The following is a 22,078-nucleotide window of genomic DNA, read 5'->3' as shown; positions in this document are numbered from 1 at the left end:
GCTAGGTGACTAAGCTTACAATTTTTGATTGTGGACTCTATGTCTGCTTTGTCCTGTACTCCTGCTAAGGCACTTTTCAGGAAGCACTCGTCTGTTAAATCACGAGGAACGTTGAAAAAAATCACTCGTGGATGCCGTTTTGTAGGTAATCTGGCACTCCAAAGTGCCCGAGTTAGTTAGGCAAGGGGTTTTCAAAATTTTTTCTTTTCTTCTTTAGTGGCAATATGGATCACAACTCCTTTGTTTCGGATATTCCTCATACCCGTAACGCGTATCCCAAGATTTGATGGTCGCAACACGTCCTTTAGAAGCTGCTTTGTACTTTCACTGTCTTTTACAGAGTCCAACTTTGGGAAGATGCATACAGCTGGTTTGGGGGTCCCAACTTTAGGTCCTGAGCGGTTGATTGGTGGTGCCGTCTTCTGAGGATCATTTTTGACCATGTCCGCAAATGAAAGGCTTGCCTCCGTGGCATCAGCTACTCTGCGCATCACCGGTCCCAGATCCGACTCCAGCTGCAAGATTTTTTGAAGCCTATGTTGGTTTTCGGATTTTTCAATGGTAGTTTCTCCTTTTGCCACCATTAAGTTGGCATTGGCTGTTGCCAAATCAGCTTTGAAAGCCTCTCTTTCTAACAGCAGCTGTGATACTGATCGGAAAACTTCAGATATGTATCCGCTTATCCGTAGCTGTTGGTCCTTTGACACTCTAGACTGCTTTTCCGCAAGGACATCTTGGAGTGCTCTAAGACTGGCTTGTGTGTCGTTTAGTATCTGCACTGAGGACACTGGGATACTATGGGTCTCCTTTTCAGATACGTCTGAATAATCAGATTCGCCGTCAGATTCCTCGTTTTCAGACACTGGAGAAATCAGTTCCGAGGCTATTTTGTGTGATGAGGACGTTGAGGACATCATGATTCGTTTTTTCCGCCGATGGCTGCACTCATCAGGCAAGGGTTGCACTGGGCTGGACATTCCAAAGAACACAAGAACACGATCCTAGGTTAAGTTGCAAAATGTTGTTAAAAATGTTTAAAATCCAGTGAAACAGATATTTTTTTTCACAAACTCAAAAACGCAAAACCTCTGGCACTTGTATCATCCATACAAACACAACTTTCACACGAATTATTCTGCTTTTTTATGATTTTTTGCGAGAGCAAAGTAAACACGAACAGTTGTCACTGTGATTATTGTTGCATGTGAAAAAAATTTAAAATTATTTTGGAAATAGCTTCGTAAAAAATTTAAAGTATTAATTGTGTCATCTGATAAACGGCTTCTGATATTGGACACAAGGTAGCCAGCGGCTGAAAAAGCTCGTTCAGCTTCCACGCTGGTTGGCACAATAGTCATTAGCGCATTGTAAGTGAATTGAAGGTATGTGCCTTTTAATCCACCGGACTCGAAGTAATTCAGAGTAAGTGAGGGTAAATCTGCTCTCTTTCAGCTTTAAAATATCTTGAATAACCATCATTTTTAGTGTCTTGCCGTAATTCATAACCATTAATTTGATAGAATTAGACGATGTTGGTAAGTTAAAACCCCCGGCTTTAAAAAGATCTCGCAAATCCGACGAGGTACAGAAAACTCGGAATGGTAAAACATCTTTAGACACCATTCGTGATACTTTCTTTTCGACGGTATTGTTTTCGCTTGAAAAATGGTCAGTGATTTTATTTGTTGACGGTTGAGGTTCACAATGAGCCGATGTGGAAGAACTGAACGTCGATGCAGTTGTAGAAGCTTCTCTGTAATCCCGCCAGTCCAGCGGGATCCCGCAAAATTTTCGACCGAGATTAGTCCCGCAAAATGTCTGCGGGATCCCGGTATTTCGGGATCCCGGTATTTCGGGATCCCGGTATACCGGGATTGCATTCCCTAGCTGTGACGTACTAGATATACGCCAATTATACGTTAAAACACTACTAAACTACATTTTTGACAAAAAAATAAATTTCAACATACACAAAATAACACTAACAGACCAGTTAGACTAGCGTACAAAGAAAACATAAAAAACTCCGACAGTAAATTCAAGCTTTGGACAAAGACATTACCAATACCATGCAATAAAAGCTTTCAACAGTGTAAAATTTGAAATTAAAATTGAGGAAAATAAAAATAAATTCACACACAAAATTACAAAATGGATTAAAGAACAAAAAAGACAATATTACCAAAATTTCATAGCATAAAATAAAAACAAAACCTACACGTAACACACAAAACCAATATAAACACTCCAATATATCACTCACAAACACACAAGATTATTTTCAATGTATTATTTCTTAATTTTAAATATATTATTATGTATTATGTGGGTCATTCCGCCGTTTCGTTCAAATTTGCCTGTTTCCGCGGATTTTTTTTTTTTAATCTTTTTACTATATATTTTTATAGAAATGGGTTCCCGTACCTATCAGATGTATAAAAGTGAAAAGGGCACCTTTGTGCGACACTTGGATTCGAAGAAAATTGATGGAAGGTAATGAAGGTGTGGATGGTAATGAAAAACTGTTGGATGGTAATTTAAAAATTTGGATGGTAATGAAGTTTGGTAATGAAATATTAATAGATGGTAGTGAACATGTTTAAGGTTCTTAAAATGTCTGTGAATAATGAAATTTGAATAGAAATTGAATAATAAAATAGATTTCAAATCATGCTAAGTATCATTTGACGTGGTGAGCGGATTAGGAAAAAGAAGAAAAACCTATTATAGTGAAAAACTAAATGCTTTATTCAGACTTTTGAACATTGGAGACAAGAAATACATTTTTTCATACGTAATCAGTTCTGCTTACTTATGCTTTTGCAATATCTGTATGAATTGTTAAAAAATAATGGAAAAAAATATCAAAATACAAATTAAGAAAAGGCAGCTGGAACATCAAACCCAACACAACTAAAATTTTCCTATTATACTACTTACCCAGAAATTATAAGGAATAGTCAAATTCTTTATAATTACGTTTTATAAGTAGGTTTGTACACAAGAAATACAAAATTTTCACACCTAAGCAAACATTGTAATATTTGAAAAATAGAAATAATAAAAATAATAATTAAAAATAAGAAAAAATCAGAAGTCAATTGAAATGCAGTTTAAAATAAAATCAGAGATACTTAAAACAAACACAACATATGTAACTAATAAGTACAAGATAAAGGTCTTACATCTAAATAGGAACATAATATTTAAGGAACTTGAGATCATTCTTGTGAAAGTTTTTGCTGGAAAACTATTTCAAATCAAAGTTCGGCAAATTTTTGAAAGTGAATTGTCCTCTTTCATTCTCATCTGGATCTTGCAAGCGCTGAAGAATTTGTGATTCCAAAATGAAATCGTCGTCACTAATTGTTAGCCAGACAAATTTTTTTGGAATTCCCTTGAGCTTTTTTCAAAAAAATTACTTTGTACTCTAGTGTGTACTCATGTTTTCCAATAATTTTCCCAATGAAATGATGTGTCGTGTTAGTTATTTTATATTGAACCATTATCCAGTCATCTAAGTAGTATTTGAATGGCGCCTCCTTATCCTCTTTGTTGGTTTCCTCGTCAATGTCCATGTGTGGGAGTTCCACAGTTTTGGGGGACTGCTGTTTTGATTCATCGAAATCAGGATATTCTACTCTTAGGGATCGGATGAACTTCTCGAACTCACATTGATCGAAAGGATTGAATTCTTGCGTACTATTTTTATAAAGGGAATAATGCTGATAGTCGAACGGGACGTTTGAGAGTATTTTCACTTTACATTTCTTTTCTATAGTTTTAGCAGGCTCTGGCGTTGAAGCAATAGTATCGTCCAAAAACATGGAGCCGTCGAATTCGCTCAATAGCATATTGTCATCAATATTATTGAAAATAGTAGGCGAGTCAATTTGTAGGCTTAAGTTTTCAATATTCATGTCAACTGTGACATCTATACAGGCTTCGTCATTTTCTACATTCAGTACTCCCAGATGTTTGCTGTGCTTACATAACAGATTGAGGTGATTTTTCACAAAAACGGCGCTCTACAAATTATCCAATTATTATTATTATTATTATTATTATTATTATTGGCAACTGAAACAGCTGAGGCTTCTTAAAACAACACTGTATGGCAACGACGAAGACCAAATCACCTGATGTACTTTGATTGTTCCTTTAAATCCGGGAAGTTTTTCTGGAAATTTATTCCGATATATTTCGTCTTCTGCAATGACAGTCAATTCGACGTTTTGAACATTTTGACGGACAAGAGGACAAGTCGACTGCGAGAGGGTCAGGATCTAGAGTATTTTGCACATTATTGGGTACTTCCTTGACATTTTCATGAATTGGAGGCATATTTTCTACTGTAATCGTTTCTATTTTACGCTGCTCCTCTTTTTTCTTCCAATAATTTACAGAGTTCTTTCGCCATCTTTGTCTTTGCTCTCTCTGGGCTCTTTCACTCATATCTTCAATGCTGCAAATCTTTTTTTGCGCTTTTCGCATTAAGTATCTTTTTTTTTCTTTCGCTTTCTGAAGACTGTACAGTTCCGGATTGTTTTTAATCTCAGCATATTTTTGTTGCTTACGCAGCCTGTCCTTGGATAACTTTTCTTCTTTTTTCAGTTTTTTATTTAACTTTGCCATTGTGGATTATGGTGTTTAGCCTGTAATAAATAATAAAGAAAAATTATCATAAGTATCGGATCAAGTGAGAAGTTGAATAACAAATATGGATAATTTCAATTTCGTTACTTTTACAGGAGAGCCCAAAAATTGTTACACTACTTTTATATCTTTGTTTAATATTTTTTTCCCTAAATGATTTAAAATCTAACAGTAATGATATGGTTTTTTAATCAAGAAATTTGCGTTGGACTCTTAATAATGCCCTTTATATAGATTTTTGTTCAAATCTAGATTTGTTTAGAAACTTGAAATTTTGTAAAAATTCATCTGTTTTAATAGACAACTGAAGTAATGAAGATAAGTAATGAAAATAATTGTGACTGTAGGGGAATAGTTAAACCATTTGTTTAATATATTATTCGTTTACATTTGAATAATTATAATTATATCATTGAATAAAAAAATCGATTTTCAAATAAAAATTCGCAGGGTAAATTTTAACAGATTGTTTTTCCATATCAGTAAATAGATAAAACGAAAATATGTATTTCACCAAAACTGAAATTGTCCGACGCTAGAACGCAAGAAACTGCTTTTATTGATAATATTAACTTTTATGAACCCCCAAACATGGTCCCAGATGCACGTAAAAATAACCCTTACAAATTTATCATTACCCTCCACACCTCTAAATTACCATCCGGCAAAAAATTTTACGATACGGAAGGTAATGAGACGGAGGGTAATGAGGTTTTGACAATCTTTCCTTAATAACTCGCTTAATAATGACATTACAAATCTTTATGATTCAATAAAAAATAGTCCGACTAATTATAGTTTATAGGTTCATGATTCGAATTTTTAAAACATGTACTTACTTTAAAAAATGCTGGAAGGTAATGATGCCTGGTCGGTGACAAAGTCGTTTTCGAGCACGGAGATCGCAGATATTTCTTTATTCAGCGACGCACGTCCTCCCCCGTCCAGATATAGCGGTACACTGATTAGTAACGGAGGCGCGGGGTGGGGTACAGCTGACGAACAGTGACAAACACGGTCACAATTTTAATTACCGCTTTGGCGGAAGACGACAGCGATTTTTTCTGGACAAAAACAAAATCTCAATTCTTTCTATGATACAGTAACTTTAAAAATAAATTAAACACCAATAAATATGCAAAATTAGTTGTACATTCAGGTCGATTAATGAATGTAGTGATTTTACTAGTGTAAAATGTTCTTATTTATTGATCAATTTACCGGTCCCTCATTTACACGGGGAAGGTAATGATATTTTAGCATGTTTTTTGTATACCATAAAGTTATTAAGTAACAAATGCCTAATCCGGTAAATACTACTTTTTCCTTTTTTAAATAACTACATTTTCCAATAAAACTTTCTTGAAAAACATTATTTTTCATATGACTTTTTTGCAAGAACATGCGATTTGAACGAAACGGCGGAATGACCCATGTATTTTTAATTTTAAATGTATTATTTTTCTTTAAATGTATTATGTAGATTATATTTTCATATTATAAAATGAAGGCCTCAGCACGGGCAAGCCACCCAGTGAGGCCTACATTACTGGAAAACTTAAAATGTAAAAAATATTGTACCAAATAAAATAAAATAAATAAATAAATATGAAAAGCGTATTATTTTGTTTACATTTTTGACAGATCTGAATGGTATATTTCTGATGGAATCTAATTATTACAATTTTCAATTTGGTAGGCGGGTTTGGCTACCGCTGCCACGGGAACCATTTATTGAGTATCCAACACCTCTGCCATAGGTCACCACAAGTGGTTCGCTACGTTTTGCTTGTCTCTGCCCACCAAAACTGCGTGGCAATATCGATTCTCCAATCCAGGCCGCTCCCAATCCCCGTCTATAGTACATACATTGCTCGACATTCTTATTCTGGAGTCTCGCCCAAGGTACTTACATTACATACGCCAAACGTCAAGAGTCGTTCCACTTGAACAACGAGTGGGTCGAACCATTCGTTGTTCGATTGGAATGACTTCATCGAGAATCGAGACACAAATCGCGAGATACTGATTGAAGAAGATCGCAGTTTTTTTATAAATACTACATAATGCAATGTATAGTCATGGTAGATAATGCAGTGTTATGCTTTAAAAAAGGTAGCCCAGCAAAGCTGCCACATGGCTGCTTGTCTCCCGGTTTTACGTTAACATTTTGTCTTAATTAATAAGATTGGAGTAAAATACATATTACATTCATAGAAAAGTGGAAAATATTATTTTTAATGTGTCAACACCATAAGAATCAATAGTCTGCGGACAACAAAAAAGTTAACAAAACAGTTAATATTATACCCCTGATGAAGCTTAAGATAAGTGAAAACTGGTTGGCCGTCAGTTATTAATTCAATGAAAAAGTGGCTATTACAAAGTGTGTTTTTTCATCTTCTCCTCCGCCAACACGCTGGTGACCGCAGCCTACCAGCACCAAGCGCCACTCCTGAGTGAGCACTGGGCCCAAGCTCACTCAAGACCACGCCCTGCATAGTTGTCGTTATTTGTTAATTTATTATACAACCAAAAAATATATACATATAAAATAATGTATATCTATATGGGACGCGTGGGATTACACTAACCTCCCCACATTCTGGAATAAAATTAATTATTATTATTATTAAAATATAAAAATCAGGTATCACGGTGTTCGTACGTGCTAATATCCGAAACCGCCCAACCGATTTCAATTAAATTTTGTGAAGTTTATGGTTGGGTTTTGGACACGATGGATGGAGCTGTTGTCGAGGACTAAAAAACAGTTTTTTTGTTTTTAATTCCAGGAGTTTTAGAGATGTTTAAAGTGGTAGAATAAATCGGGGACGCCCGGGGAATGCTTAACACAATATCTCTGCACCGTAATAAGATACTGAGTCGAATCAGACTCAGAACAGAAATCTTCTAGTGAGGCGGGTTACTTACTTGTTTGTATATGATTATTTTATTGCAAAAAACGCCCGGGTTACCGGCAATTAAAAAATATATATATATGTATATACATATTTAAAAAAATTAGAGAGTATGATTGTGGTGTAACCATTAGTTTAATACATAATTTCACACCCCAAAGTATTTGTTTCCTTCAAAAAAACTTTTATTTATTTAATTGACAGTCCATAATATCGTGGTAAATATTTTATAAATGTTACAATTATAATATCCCGTGACTTTTCACTTGTCTGCGCGAGTAATATTTATTTATTTAACGCCCAGGGGGCTTTTACATGTAGGTGGTACAATTTTAACGACAGTTAATAATTAATTTAAAGAAAACCATATATTCGAAAAAAAAAATAATAGCTACTACATTCGAGTGCGTCTACGGAACCTTCTCCGTAAACAAACACAAACGAATACATCTATTTGCATTATATCGACCCCCGAAGACGAACAAAAAAACCTTCCTACAACAGCTCGAAAATATAATACGAAACATTGATATTAAGGAAACCATCTTGATACTTGAAGACATTAACTTGAACCTATTAAATAAACATGACTCAATAATTCTGCAATACGAAAATTTAATAGCTAATTACGGTCTAGTGAAATGTATATATGACATTACGAGAGAAGCGGTGGTAAATACCTACACAACTGCGACGTGTCTGGATCACATATATATTAGAGAAAAAGAAAAGTGTGAAATTAACTCATGCGTATGTGAAACAAGGATAGCAGATCATTATATAACTGCAGTGTCTGTATACCTTTATACTAAGGACAAAAGCAAAATATCGCACCATGAATACAACACTGTACCTACTATCTGAAAAAAAAGTTGGAGAAATGATTACAAAAACTGATTGGAACTCAATTCAAATTCACACTGATCCGGATATCATATATCAAGACATTAAATCACACTTTAAAAAAATCTACGAAAAAAGTAGTATCACAAAATTGGTAAAAAATACGTATTGCCATAATCAAAAAAGTTGGATAAGCGAAATTCTCATAGAAAATATACAAACAAGGAATAAATTATGGAGAAAATGGAAAAACATGCCAACAAACAAGAAATATGAAAAAGACTACAAAAAATACAGAAATAATCTAAATAAGCAAATATTAGATGCAAAAAAAAACATACTTCAATAACAAATTCAATAATTGTTTTAAGGATATAAAAAAACGTGGAACGAAATAAACAAAATATTAGGAAGAAAAAACAAATCCAGTTGTGACGCAGTTATATCTAAATACTTCTTGAAGACCAAACCGACGGATGAAGTTGCAGAAAATTTTGCTAACTTCTTTGATGAGGGAGTAAATGAGTTACTACACAAATGTGATGTCCGTGCGTCTCCATACCAGCTAGACGATTTACCGCATTCTATGTACCTACCCAAAGCTAGCGTAAAACAAATCGAATCTATTATCGGAATATTGAAAAACTCAAAAACATCAGGATTGGACCAAATACGTATGTATGATATAAAAAAACATGTAAAAATACTGAGCCCAGTAATTACTCATTTTATAAACACAATAATTGATACTTGCCAAATACCTGAAGGATTAAAAACTAGTATTGTTAGACCTATTTTTAAAGGCGGTGATCATTCAATTATAAATAATTACAGACCTATTTCCTTATTACCTGCTTTGGAAAAAATTCTCGAAAAATATATAGCAATATACCTAGATGGATATTTAAATAAATTTGATATCATTGACGAATGTCAGTACGGGTTCCAGAAAAAAAAAGCTGTGACACACTACTTAATAATTTTTCTAATTTCATAAACACCCAGCTCAACTCTCAAAAACATGTACTTGTACTCTATATTGATTTCTCTAAAGCTTTTGATACACTATGCCATAAACAAATAATAAAATTTCTACAAATTATTGGAATCCGTGGTAAACTGCTAACTTTTTTTATTAACTACTTATCAAATAGAATAATGAGGGTAAAAATATTGAATGAGATGAGTAAATCTAAATTTGTAAGGTCTGGTGTCCCACAGGGGTCAATTTTGGGTCCAAAATTGTATATTATATATGTCATAGCTATGTCGAAACTATTTAGAAAAGCGCGCAGATTCATTTTCGCAGATGACACCGCACTTGTAGTATCTAATGAAAATCCTCAAATAGCGATTCAAGAATTGCAAACCGACTTCGATGAACTGCTAAAATGGGCACACGATGTAGGATTGGTTATAAATGTAAAGAAAACAAAATGCATGTATATCAGATCACCTAGTTTGAAAATGTGGAATATTCCCAAACTAACAGCACATAACTTTGAATGCATCCATAGAAAAATAATATCTAATTGCCAATGTGAGAAAATTGATTTTGTCAACGAGTATACTTATCTGGGATTAAAAGTAGATAACACATTTAAATGGGATAAGCAAGTTACTAAAATATGTAACCAGCTCAGAGCTCTAGCAAACAGTTTTTATAAATTAAAATTTGTCTTGCCTCATAGCACACTCAAACTTGTATATTTCTCATTAGTAGAATCTATTCTTAGATATGGAATTAGAAGCTGGGGAAATACAAGCATGACATATATTAAGTAGGTACAAAATTTCCAAACCTCTATCATTAAAAAAATTTTATCACCTAATATGTATAGAGTATAGACAAAGACACAATGTGCAACTCTTATATTGTGCTGAGGGCCTGCCAATAAAAGGTATATTTTGGTTCCTTACCATTAAAGATAACTGGGGCGATAGTACTTATAAAAAACCACTGGTACATAGTCATAGCACACGTCTTACAGAAAAAAAGGGCTGAAAATACCCAAAATAACAAATAAGTATGGAAGCCGAACGCTGGAGTACTGTGTACCAGTTATTTTTAATAAGCTCAAAAATAAATTTGTTTTTTCAGAAAATAAGAGTTTAAGCATGAAAACTGTAAAGATGTGGCTTATAAATGAAAAATCTGTATATCTTTCAAAAAATAGAGCAAACAAAGAAGAAAGGGAAAGACATTATTTGAAAGTTTTAATTCTACTATAAATGAATGTATTTATTTTTTTTCCTTTCACTAACAAGCTTTTTATTTCCAGAAAAAAAAATTAAAATAACATTTTTCACTAAGTTAACTAGAATTTTAATTCTATTGCATTGTGCTACAGTAAACGATGTTATTCACTTTCAATGTGTGTTATCGTATATGTATTACTTTTGAATGTGTGTTATTTGTGTGCTATATTGTCTTTTACTTTTGAATGTACGTTATCGTATTGTCATTCAAAGTGTTTGTGTACTTGGGACGCTTTAGTGAGTTCTATGATTGTATGTAAGAGTCTGTTATTTATTTTATATAACGGGAGATATTGAATTTAAGATATAAATATTGTATTATAATTGTATATTGAGATAGAACCTGCAGACAAGCAGCCATGTGGCAGCTTCGTGGGACTATCTACACATTTTCTAAAAAAAAATGTAATAATTTTCAGTCAATAAAGGTCAGCTTTCAAAAAAATAAATAAATAAAAAAAACTATTTTTCTAATTTGTTTACCTGATATATTGTACCCTTAATTTCCTCACGCTTACTTAATCTGTAAGAAGATATATTATTTTAATTATCTTTAAAAACACACTTTTCTAATTTGTGTACCTATGTTAATATTATGTTTGTATTTATATCAAAAGTTTTTGATTATTGTAAAAAAAATCATTAGAACTAAAGGTAAATACTCCTTCCATAAACACGAGCTCCTGGAGCTCAACTTATGGAGTAGTAGAATAAAAAACGAAAAAATTTTATATATAAGTCTGCATATTGTTATTATTTATAATGTTAAATAATTTACAAGTAATAAATAAAAAAAAAATTTAAAAAAATAATATAATAAAATGAAGGTACAAAATATAAAATGTAATAAATAAACACACGAATTTAATACTCTTGGCACACATCCCAACCATTTTTGTGTTCGAATATCCGTGGTAATAACTAAAACGTATAGATAAGCTTATATTTTAATATCAAACCCGCAGAGAATTTATAACAAAAATCGCCTTAGGCTCTTGTAAATGATGGTGCAATGGCCAAATGCCAAAACTCACTTTGCTATTATGGCGTTATCATACATAAAAACCACGTGTCACTGTGTTTGTACACGCTAATCTCCGAAACCGGCCAACCAATTTCAATGAAATTGTGTGAATGTGTATGGTTGGTTCCAGCTTATAATAAAGGATAGTTTTGTACCCAAAAATTCCCTACATGGAAGACGGTCTGTGGCAGAACAACGTCTTATATCATAAAATTAATTCCAAATGCTTGAGTTAAATTCTAACTGGTTTCAAATCTTAATATATAAAAATCAGGCTCGGTATGTTTGTGCTTGCAAAACTCGAAAAGTAGTCGACCGATATCGCTGAAAATTTCAAAGTTTGTTTTTATTAGTGCCAGGAGTGTTTAGAGATGTTTAAATGGTAGAAGAATTCGGGGATGCCCGAGGAATACTTAACGTAATATATCTGCACCGTAATGAGATACGAGGTCGAATTTAAGTCGATGTAATATAGTTTTCTTAACAGTAACATTTTGGTATACAGTAGTGAATGGTGGAAGAAGTTGGAGGTGCTCGAAAAAGACATTAGCAATAGCGAAGCATTGCGAGAGATCCACTAGTATTGTTATAAATCGTACAATTTGAAATTTGATCGTCACTGTGCGCTTATCGCGGTGAGCTATAGTTTCCCTGGGTTTGAACTATCCCGGGAAATTAAAGAGTTTATTTTGGAGTATTAGTATTATTATAAGGCACAGAAAATATAATATTAAAGTGTATGAAAGTGCTTTTTAAAGTATAATTTACGTTTTTTATTGTTAATTAACTGAATATTTCAAAGTTCCACGGTTTCATGCTAAAAACAGTTAAGTTTTCCTATACATTCTAGACAGAAAAGGCTATGCTAATAAATGCAAGAGCTTTCACCTTCGAGTTTTTCTGCTTCAGTGGACAAAGTCTTTGCTGCATATCTGCAGTATGTATCCAATGGTAACCGGATAAATCATCACATCTTTAAAAAGTTATATAAAGTCATGGAAAGTGATGAAACAAAAACTTTATTAACTGGGTTATGTAGGTTAGGTTAAGTTATGTTAAAAAAAAAATTCTTCGTTTCTAATGACTTTATATCACTTTTTAAAAGTGTGTTGAATTGTCACTGTGTTGAGTTATCATGGAACCGTTTCCAATTCGCACTTCATTGAAGCTTTACCTTAGTGATGGATTGGCATAATATGTTGTTGCAAGTTTTTATGTGTATCTAACACCCGCGGTCAAATGAAGATTATGTTTACCCTCTGTCACTCCGCGGTAATGATACTCGTATTTTCCCAACAGAAAATCAAAATCCAGACAAACGTCTTCAGAATACACTCAGGAGGCTACTAATGCGCACAAAAAACAACAATCAAAATGAAAGAAAAAAATTTAAGTATTCGGGATCGCTGGCCATGCTTAATACGATTTATTTTTTTAATAAAACGTTTTAAAAGGGCAAATATCTGCATTAGGAAAATTTAAATTTTAACATTCCAATTTTCCACTCGTAAAATTAAAATTCGCTTTCGTTGTGCGGGATGATAGCCATTTATAATAATTTAATCAAGCTTGGCCAGCGATCCGAAACATTAACCGAAATAATGACCTTTATTCATAGACTAATCAATGCTTTTATGCCAGTTTGAAACTCAAATATTTTAATTTTAGTGCCGCTTTACATAAATGAATTTCGACATTCATATACAAATTATTTCGTAAGATTTCGTAGAGGCTACATTCATAAAATAAAAAGGGGAATTGTTGTTACCTATTCTGATTTTGTCATCTATACAGTTTTCAAGCGTAAAAGTAATCTCGTCACAAAAAATCTAGCAAATTTTGTTTGTAATAAAAAAAATCACATGATCAGCCTGTTTTACCCCTCATGACGATGTAAACAATATCCTCTAATGCAGGGGTTTCCAACTTCTTTCGGGTCGCAACCCCATTTTACAAAAGCCAACTGACCGCTGGGAGGGGTTTCTTCTGGTGCTGGGAATTCCGAAATTAATATAATCTGTCCAAATTAATGATATTTGCAGGTGACAATATTGTGTCAGATTTTTTATTTTTTTATATATTTAGCGTACTATTTTTGATTTAAACATATTTAAAGTGATGCTTGACATTTAACTTTTTTAACGAATTTCTAAAATCGCGCTTGAGTTGTCGCTAATGCCAACCTTATGTCATTCTCGATAGTCAGTGTCATTTACTTTGCACAATATTACTTTTAACAGTTATTAATCCTTTTTGTAGCTTTGCTGATACTTTTTTTTCATCTGCAATTCTTCGTTTCTTGGTTTTTAAATAGTATTGTTTGTCGTCCCGCTGCTCCAATCGATCCAATGCATCTTTTTGATTAGTTTAGCGTCTGGAGAAGGTCCACCACTTCCCCGCCCTGTTTTAGGTACTGATGGTACCCCTTCAGAGCTCTCGCAAGGACGCTATTTTTTTTTTGAAATAACGAGTCTACATTTAAAATTTCAAAACAAGACCTCCAAAATTTCCACGCATACAATGTTATTCGCAGTATGCAAGTGCTGCGTATTAGTAACTTGCAGAGATGTGCAAAATGGGTACCCAAAACCATTTGAAATGCAAAATGGAAATGGGTCAAAACTTTTCCATTTGAAAATGCAAAATCCAAAATGGTTTTTAGAAAAGCATTTCAAGTGCAAAATGCAAAATACCTATTTTCAAAATGCATTGAAAATGCAAAATGGTTTCTCAGGTCAAACAATCAAAATAATTATAGAATTTTTAAACAATTTTGTCATTTAATAATGGACATCAATGTAGAACAAACATATTACATGATGGTAAATCCAAAAACACCACAACTACAGATTATGAAACCACAAAAAATTTGACGGGAATGTTGCCAACTTAAAAACATAGAAACTGCTATCTAACATTTAATATTACAGCGTCATGGCCCCATGTTCAGTATTTGAATCAGTATCACTCAATTGCCAGGGCTCCTACCAGGGAGCAACTTGACAAATGTAAATTATCTCTCATAGCGAGGTTGAGGACCGACTGATATTTGGGGCTTATGAAAAAAAGATGAGTGGAGATAGTAGGAAGAATGTTGCAAAAAAGCATTTAAAATGGAAAATGCATTGAGAAAAGCATTTAAAATGCAAAATGGTTTTTAGAAAAGCATTTAAAATGCAAAATGTAAAATACCCATTTTGCATTTTGCATTTCCATTTGAAATGGATTTATTTGAAATAAAGCACATCTCTGGTAACTTGTTAGTAAAACCTACTCTATTTGGTTAGTTTAACAGGTCATATGTACAAGGTATCAACAATAAAAGGTAAAAATAATAATTTACAGCCACCTGCAAAAATGAAAAATTATGAGACAAAAGAAAATGGTGAAATGTGCACCTCATTTTTTGGTGGTGGGATGTCGTCACCCTCTCCCAGGCAGTCCTAGGGGGAGAAAGCAGGGCATTGGATAGGTTTCACGAGGATTAGTTATTGGATTATTGGATTTTTAGTTTAGCGTCTGTTGTTAATTTAGTTTTTTTAAACTTTTATAGAAATGTTTGAATCTTAAATTGAAACAGTTTATAACTACTGCAAATGGGCACACTTGACCCCCCACGTCTCCTCGACAAAAATCCCGTTGCCCCGCGGATCGGAAATCAATTGGTATAAACCGAATTCTGCACAAAACCATAAATAAACCACCCACCACTGAACTGAGTTAAATACCGTTAGCTAACAAAGATGAAAAATGTATAAATTCCTCTTCTTCTTTCTCAGAATAAAATTGAGCTATCTAGCACTAGTAAACTGCCTGTACAGTGAACTGGTGAACTGGTTAGGTAATTTTTTATAAAATACGCCGCTGTTAGTGCTCACCCCGTTTGAGTCATACCATAAATAAACCACTCACAGTCATGCCAATATTGTGATGCCGTTGATGTAGTCAATCCATTTTCAGTTTTAACCAACAATGATAATGAATTATGAGTACCTATCTAATTACACTAATGGCTGCACTGATGACGCCATTAATATGAACAACGGTGGTAGGTAGGTACCTACCCTCGATTTATCCCAGATGATGGATGAATAGAAAATAACCGAGTCCACGTGTATTATAAATGCGAATTATTAGAGATAATAAAGAATTATTGGAGAAAATGGTAAGTACTAGAATAAATCTATCTTTTCTCAGCTATTCGGTAGATCCATCACCGCAATATTACAAAAATATTTGCTTGGAATATTGAAAACGATGAATCACCATAAAATATGTTTGGTAATATTATGTAGGTAGTAGGTAGGCACCTTCTTTAGATGTCTTTGTAAACATCCCTTTCATCTCCATGATATTTTTATACACAATATTTTTGTCAACACATTTTGCTGATGAGATTTTATACAAAAAATATATTGGGAAGTACCTATCCATTTCTGGGTTCCATGATAAAACAGAATAATGATAAAACAGAACAAGGATAAAACAGAACAGTAAAGAGAAGAACATAGCCTATCCTAATATTATCTATATTACCGGTCGGTGGTCGAGTTGACATCGCGCTTGGGTCCCACTCAGGCGTAGTGTGTTCAATTCCTCAGCTGGCTAAGTCCTCCATCACAACACAAGCAACATTTTCAGCTTACTGTGGTGGTAATAGGAGATTTTCAAATATTTTCAGGTTATTCGTAACCCGGGAATGATTGTCTTTCTTTTAAAAAAAAAAATAATATTATAACATTGTCGATTTCCATAAGTATTTGTTTTATTTTATGTTGAATAGATTTGTAATTATATTATATTAAAATATCGAGTAGTTAGCCGTAATCATTCGTTTTTTACTGTCTCTTATCTGATTTGTTCCAGTTATGATATTGTACATGTCATACTTCTTCTTCGTATGGCGGAGGAGACTTTAGTTTCAGGGCCGGCCCTATTCAGGCGCAATTGGAGGAGTCCGCACCTGGCGCCGAATCGCCTAACCCAGAGGTCGGCAAACTTATTTGCCAAAGAGCCAAATATGTACATTACAACGATTTAAAAAAAAAATAAGAGCCAATTATAAAAGCACTATAATAATCAGTTAAGTGTTTTAATATTAAGTATTACACCATTACGTAATTATGATGTATTACCTATTCAAATATTAAGTTGAGATATAATTATTTTATTTCAAACAAATAAACAGGCAAAATGAGATTAAATGAATGAAATGAATTTCTTACAATCAAACTGATTGATCAGTTTTGTAAGATTTAAGTAACGTAAAATATTGTACAAAGAAAAATTAAAAAAACAGATTAAAAATAATATATATAAAACCATGACAATGACAATCATAATAAGTACTTAATGCGAACCATGCCCTTGCATCTCCTTCGAAAGTTTGAGTAAGTCAGGTTTGTATGTTGTTGTTCTTAATTTTAGGCACGATTCCAGGTTGTCATCAATAAGACGACTTCTCAGTTTACTCTTGATAAAGTTCATGCTTGAAAAGATTGTTCGCATGAATATGTAGAACCGAAAAGGGATAGTACAGAAAAAGCGAGTTTTTTCAGCTGGTCATAAGAGTTGGGAATACTATTCCAAGCGTTGAATATGATCATGTCTTCCTTCTCTAGGTCTTTCAAGGTAGACCACTTGTGTTGTGAACTAAGCTCACATTTTTTCTTCTCCAGTATTTATAAATCAACACAAAGACGTTCAAATTTAGAGCTCCATATTTAGTAGTGCTTGTCAATGAAAGAATTATTTTCTTGGCGATGCTTCAGCAGACTCGGAAAGTGAAACAATGTTTCCCTTGCAAAATCTTCAGCAAAGAGGGATAATTTGTTTTCAAATGAAACGACTTCTTCTAACATCGAAAAAATTGTATTTCCTTTCCCTTGTAGTTTATGATTAAGTTTATTTAGATGAGACGTAACGTCTACCAGGAAATAAAAGTTTTGAATCCACTTATCGTCTGTTAGTTCTGGATAGTCAACACCCTTCTCAAGGAGAAATGCTTTGATTTCTGTAAACAGCAATTCGAAACGCTTTAAAACGTTCCCTCTTGATAACCAACGAACCTTGTTATGAATCAGAAGATCACCGTACTCACTCTCCATTTCAACTAAAAATTCTTTGAATTGGCTATGATTAAGAGCTTTAGCTAAAATGGAGTTAACAATCGTAATCACCAATTCCATAACTTTACAAATTTCTTTTGGAAATGTCTGCACACAAAGCGCTTCTTGGTGAATGATGCAATGGTAAGCAAGTATCTCGTGATTATTTTTTCTTTCAAAAGAGCAACAAACCCCTTTCTGTGTCCGGTCGTACTTTTGGCCCCGTTTGTTGAAATCGACACAATTTTTTCGAGAGAAATTTGATATTTATCCAGACATCCAATTACAGCGTTTGCGATATCCTCTCCACGCGTCTGACCTTTGAGTGGCAATAATCCTAAAAGTTCTTCTTTAGGACCTGTATGAGAAATAAATCTTACAAAAAGCGAAACTTGCGCTGTATCATTTATGTCACAAGACTCGTCAACTACTATTGATAAAGCCTAAACCAATTTTAGATCTTCGATTTGCTGGATGGTTATATTCGAAGACATTTTAAGTGTTCTATCTTTCACTGTTTTGACAGACAACGGAACTCTTTAATTTTTTTTTTTAATTTCTGCCTTGTTCTTAAAATCCAGAAATAGTTCTTCGGATGCCTTTACAAAACAACTTGTAATGTATTCGCCGTCTGTGTACGGTTTCCCTCTCTTAGCAATCTCTCGACTAACAACAAAACTTGCCATATTAACATTACTGAAAGATTGCATCCAGTTGTTGAATACAGAAGTTAATGTCTCTTGAGTCTTCTGGAGTTCCTCAACTGCTTTTTTCCTTGCATTACCGACAGGATATTTATTGCTAAATGAAGTGTATTTATTTTTAAATGTCTCTCCAAATTTCACTTCTTGTTATGCGCCAATTTTTCCTTACAAATAAGACATGTCGGAAGGCCATCTAAATTTTGAATAAACGCAAAAGTCTCGGTCCACTCAACTCTAAATTTACGGTTTTCATCTTCCGTTTTTCTTTGCTTCTTTTTGGTAGCCATGTGAAATAGGGGACCTACAAAAAAATCCCAAAAATATTTTTTTCCGTCACCAATACTAAATAACTATCATATTATAATATAATTTTTTTCCGACACCAACACTAAATAAATAACATTATAATTAAATGATTATCATATACATATATCAAATAAATATTAAATTAATGATGTAAATACCTGTAGAATGTGCAGCTGGATGGAAAAAAAACCCTTGTAATACGTGCGCGACAAACGCGACTGGCGAGGTGACTGCCTGTGACTGCCATGTGACTGCTATCCAACGCCAACCAGACTTATTGAAACGCGAGAAGAGTCTCCCTCGCACCGCGCACCCCACAGGCGTCACCCGCCGATACCATCGGCGCGTCTTGCGCGCCTTTCCGTGAACTTTTGCGCGGGAGCCGCACTTAAGAGGCTAAAGAGCCGCATGCGGCTCCGGAGCCGCACTTTGCCGACCTCTGGCCTAACCTAACAGCTAACAGTCATCTAACACATTTCCCTTGAAATTATTTTTCATATAAACGGCGCTACACGAAAATACCAATCATTCGAATATTTGATTACAGGGATCACCGACAAGAGGCAAGGGGCGTCAAAACTCGCGCCAGGCACCGCTTGGCTCAAGGCCGGCCTTGTGTAGGTTCGCGAGATGCTGAGATTTTATTCAGCCAGTCGGTGACATCGGCAGTCTCTTCATTCAGTACATTATGGTACGTATACATTTGTGAACCGAACGCGAATCGAGCTATGAAATACGGGAAAGGAACGAAACAACTGCAAGCGGTGTTTCGCGCCATTTGCGGTTGCTCCGTTCCTTTTCTATAAGTTTAGGTTCAGATCGGCAATTCTATCATCAATTATATTATATATGTGCCTCCAAGAGACTAGTGAAAGACTCTTCTACGACGTGTTTTTTTTTTTAAATATTTTTGATTCTCAATCAGATGATTGGCAATAATAATTATTGATTTATTATTTCATGTGAGGGCTTTTGCTTCGGATGGGTTCAAAATTGCCCCATAATAAATATAAATAACAAATTATTGAATTGTATCAGCTGCTTAATTTTTATCTATGGCAATGATTTAACTGTCACTTGGGAAAACTTCTGAAAACTTTGATATTATTTATTCGTTTTGGCGTAAATCAAAATAGAAAATGGTGTGATTTGTATTTATTTCATTATCGGGAGGGACGTGAGAATACTAGTTATATGAATATAATATATAAATACGATTAACATCATCTATTAGTGCAAATTCTCGTTTATTTACGTGATTAAAGAATATGTCAACAAATTAAAAGTGAATCATCCATGATAATTACAATTATATTGTTGGGGTTATAAACATGATATAGCCAGATACCTGCCGATAAGATAATACCGCGTATTGAAGTGATCAGTTCCTCAATCTATTAATTTCTGTCACAGGGAAAACCGCAAAAGTTTAGGTGATCAGTGATCAGTTTATATTCTTTCGCGCTCTTGATAGTTTTAACAAAATAGTTAGTAATCAAAATCTTTCTTCTATGCAGTGCTAAAAAGTGCCAAATTAAAAGAGTTCCTTTGTGCGAACCAGTTTCAACATGCCGAGGATTAGTTGAGTGCTGATAAGAATTCATTGATACAATGCGTCGTTTCAACACGAATCGAGTGGAGGCGACTGATGATGGAGTGGAACCTCGCCACTCCTTCGAACTGGGAGATATGGGAAGCAATACGTACGATGTTGGATCCTATGGAAGAAGCCGGAGCATGCATGTGGACAACATGGCGGACGGGGAACAGCAGTGGTCCCACGCGGCCCAAACCGTGAGACGAGCGCGATCGTTGCATAAAAATGCACATCAAAACGCCATCAATTTTCTGCCATCACGACATGTAACAAACGTTGGTAAGTAAACTGTACAATGTTGTAATTCTAACCCAACAATGCCCATTACATGACCAGATTTTGGAAACATTTCCATTCTCTGCTTACTTCTAAATACACCCATATTATTTTATTTTTATTTTTATTTATTTATTTATTTAGTACAGGTGATGATACAATGACACATGTATATATACATAAAAATACTTTGACTGCCCAACTAGGAGGAATTCCCGTTTTAGGACAGTCAAAATTGAGTTAGTATTCATGCACGCATACATATTTTGTAAGAACAAAAACAAAAAAGGAAAGGAAAAAAAAAGAAAAGTAATATAATATATACATAACTAAAAGAAAAAAAAAATTAAATATATATAACTAAAAAATAATGATACATAAAAAAAAATATTATTATAAAAGATTAAAAGCAAAAAGTTATAAAGTTAACTGATTGGTTTTTTTGTTTGGTTTTTTTTTTAGTTTTGTTTATTTTCTTGTTTTCTTAATGTGTTTGATATTTTGTTTGTTTTATTTTTGGAAAAGTGTGAGTTCACACTCTTTTCTCCCTAATTGGTGAAGCCAGACAGTGATCGATTTACGAAGAGCACCTATGCTTTCCTTTTTCCAAGCATCAGGTATAAAGTTGTAAAGTTTTGGGCCTAGGAATGAAAAATGTCTTTGCACGAGTGAAGTTTTGGTTGTGGGTGGTACGATTGGATTCCTCCGTGAGTGTCGGGTGTCGTGAGAGTGGTCTATAGATGGGTAGAGATGACGTTTTTTATGAGTGTTCAAAATTATTTTCCTCATGTATAATTGTCTGACATCTAGAACTCGTAACTCTTCAAATAGTGAATCGCTGTGGTACCTAAAAGGTTTTTTCATGATTACCCTTAGTAAGGATTTTTGGGCCTTTGCTAATTGGTCTAAAACCATTTTTGCGCATTCACCCCAGCCTAATGATGCATAGTCTAATAGTGACTCACACATAGCGTTGTAAATGAGTCTTAAATCTTTTAGACATAGGATATTTCTAATTGGCATAAAGATATGCGTCAGCTTTCTAACCTTAGTAGTCACAAGGTCTATATGTCCGTCCCATCTAAGATGTCTGTCGATAACAATACCGAGATATTTTATACTGTTCACGCATTCTAATTTATAGCAATTACAGATAGTTGATTCGTTGCATTTATGTATGAAAATATTGTATAATTCTTTGGGTTGGCCCGCTTCTGTCGCACTAAATCGTATAAATTTTGTTTTTTCTGAATTGAGAGTCAAAAGATTATAATCTAACCAATATTTTAGCTGGTTAATACCGTCTTCTGCTTTGTTGTGTACAGCATTCCAGTTTCTTCCTTCAAATATTAAGACAGTATCGTCCGCAAATGTTATGATGTGAT

General features: G+C 33.9%; 1 protein-coding gene across 2 annotated transcripts in view; it reads left to right on the top strand.

Moving 5' to 3' along the window:
* The first annotated feature begins 19,906 nt into the window (after window positions 1–19,906).
* Window positions 19,907–22,078, top strand: part of LOC149419391 (transmembrane channel-like protein 7) — a 41,501-nt gene continuing 39,329 nt past the window's right edge. The window contains exons 1-2 of one of the 2 annotated variants that reach the window (XM_089638273.1): window positions 19,907–19,962; window positions 20,086–20,696. In XM_089638273.1, the coding sequence (XP_089494399.1) occupies window positions 20,432–20,696 (265 nt within the window). In that variant the 5' untranslated portion in view covers window positions 19,907–19,962; window positions 20,086–20,431. Of the gene's footprint in view, window positions 20,697–22,078 lie in introns of both variants that reach the window. The other variant, XM_089638272.1, reaches the window with a different exon arrangement.

The sequence above is a fragment of the Hesperophylax consimilis genome, chromosome 12 (genome assembly GCF_061612785.1).
Source record: "Hesperophylax consimilis isolate HC1 chromosome 12, BYU_Hcon_1.0, whole genome shotgun sequence".
Classification (NCBI taxonomy): domain Eukaryota; kingdom Metazoa; phylum Arthropoda; class Insecta; order Trichoptera; family Limnephilidae; genus Hesperophylax; species Hesperophylax consimilis.
Note: the sequence above shows the minus strand (reverse complement) of the source record. Positions and strands in the feature narration are given on the sequence as shown.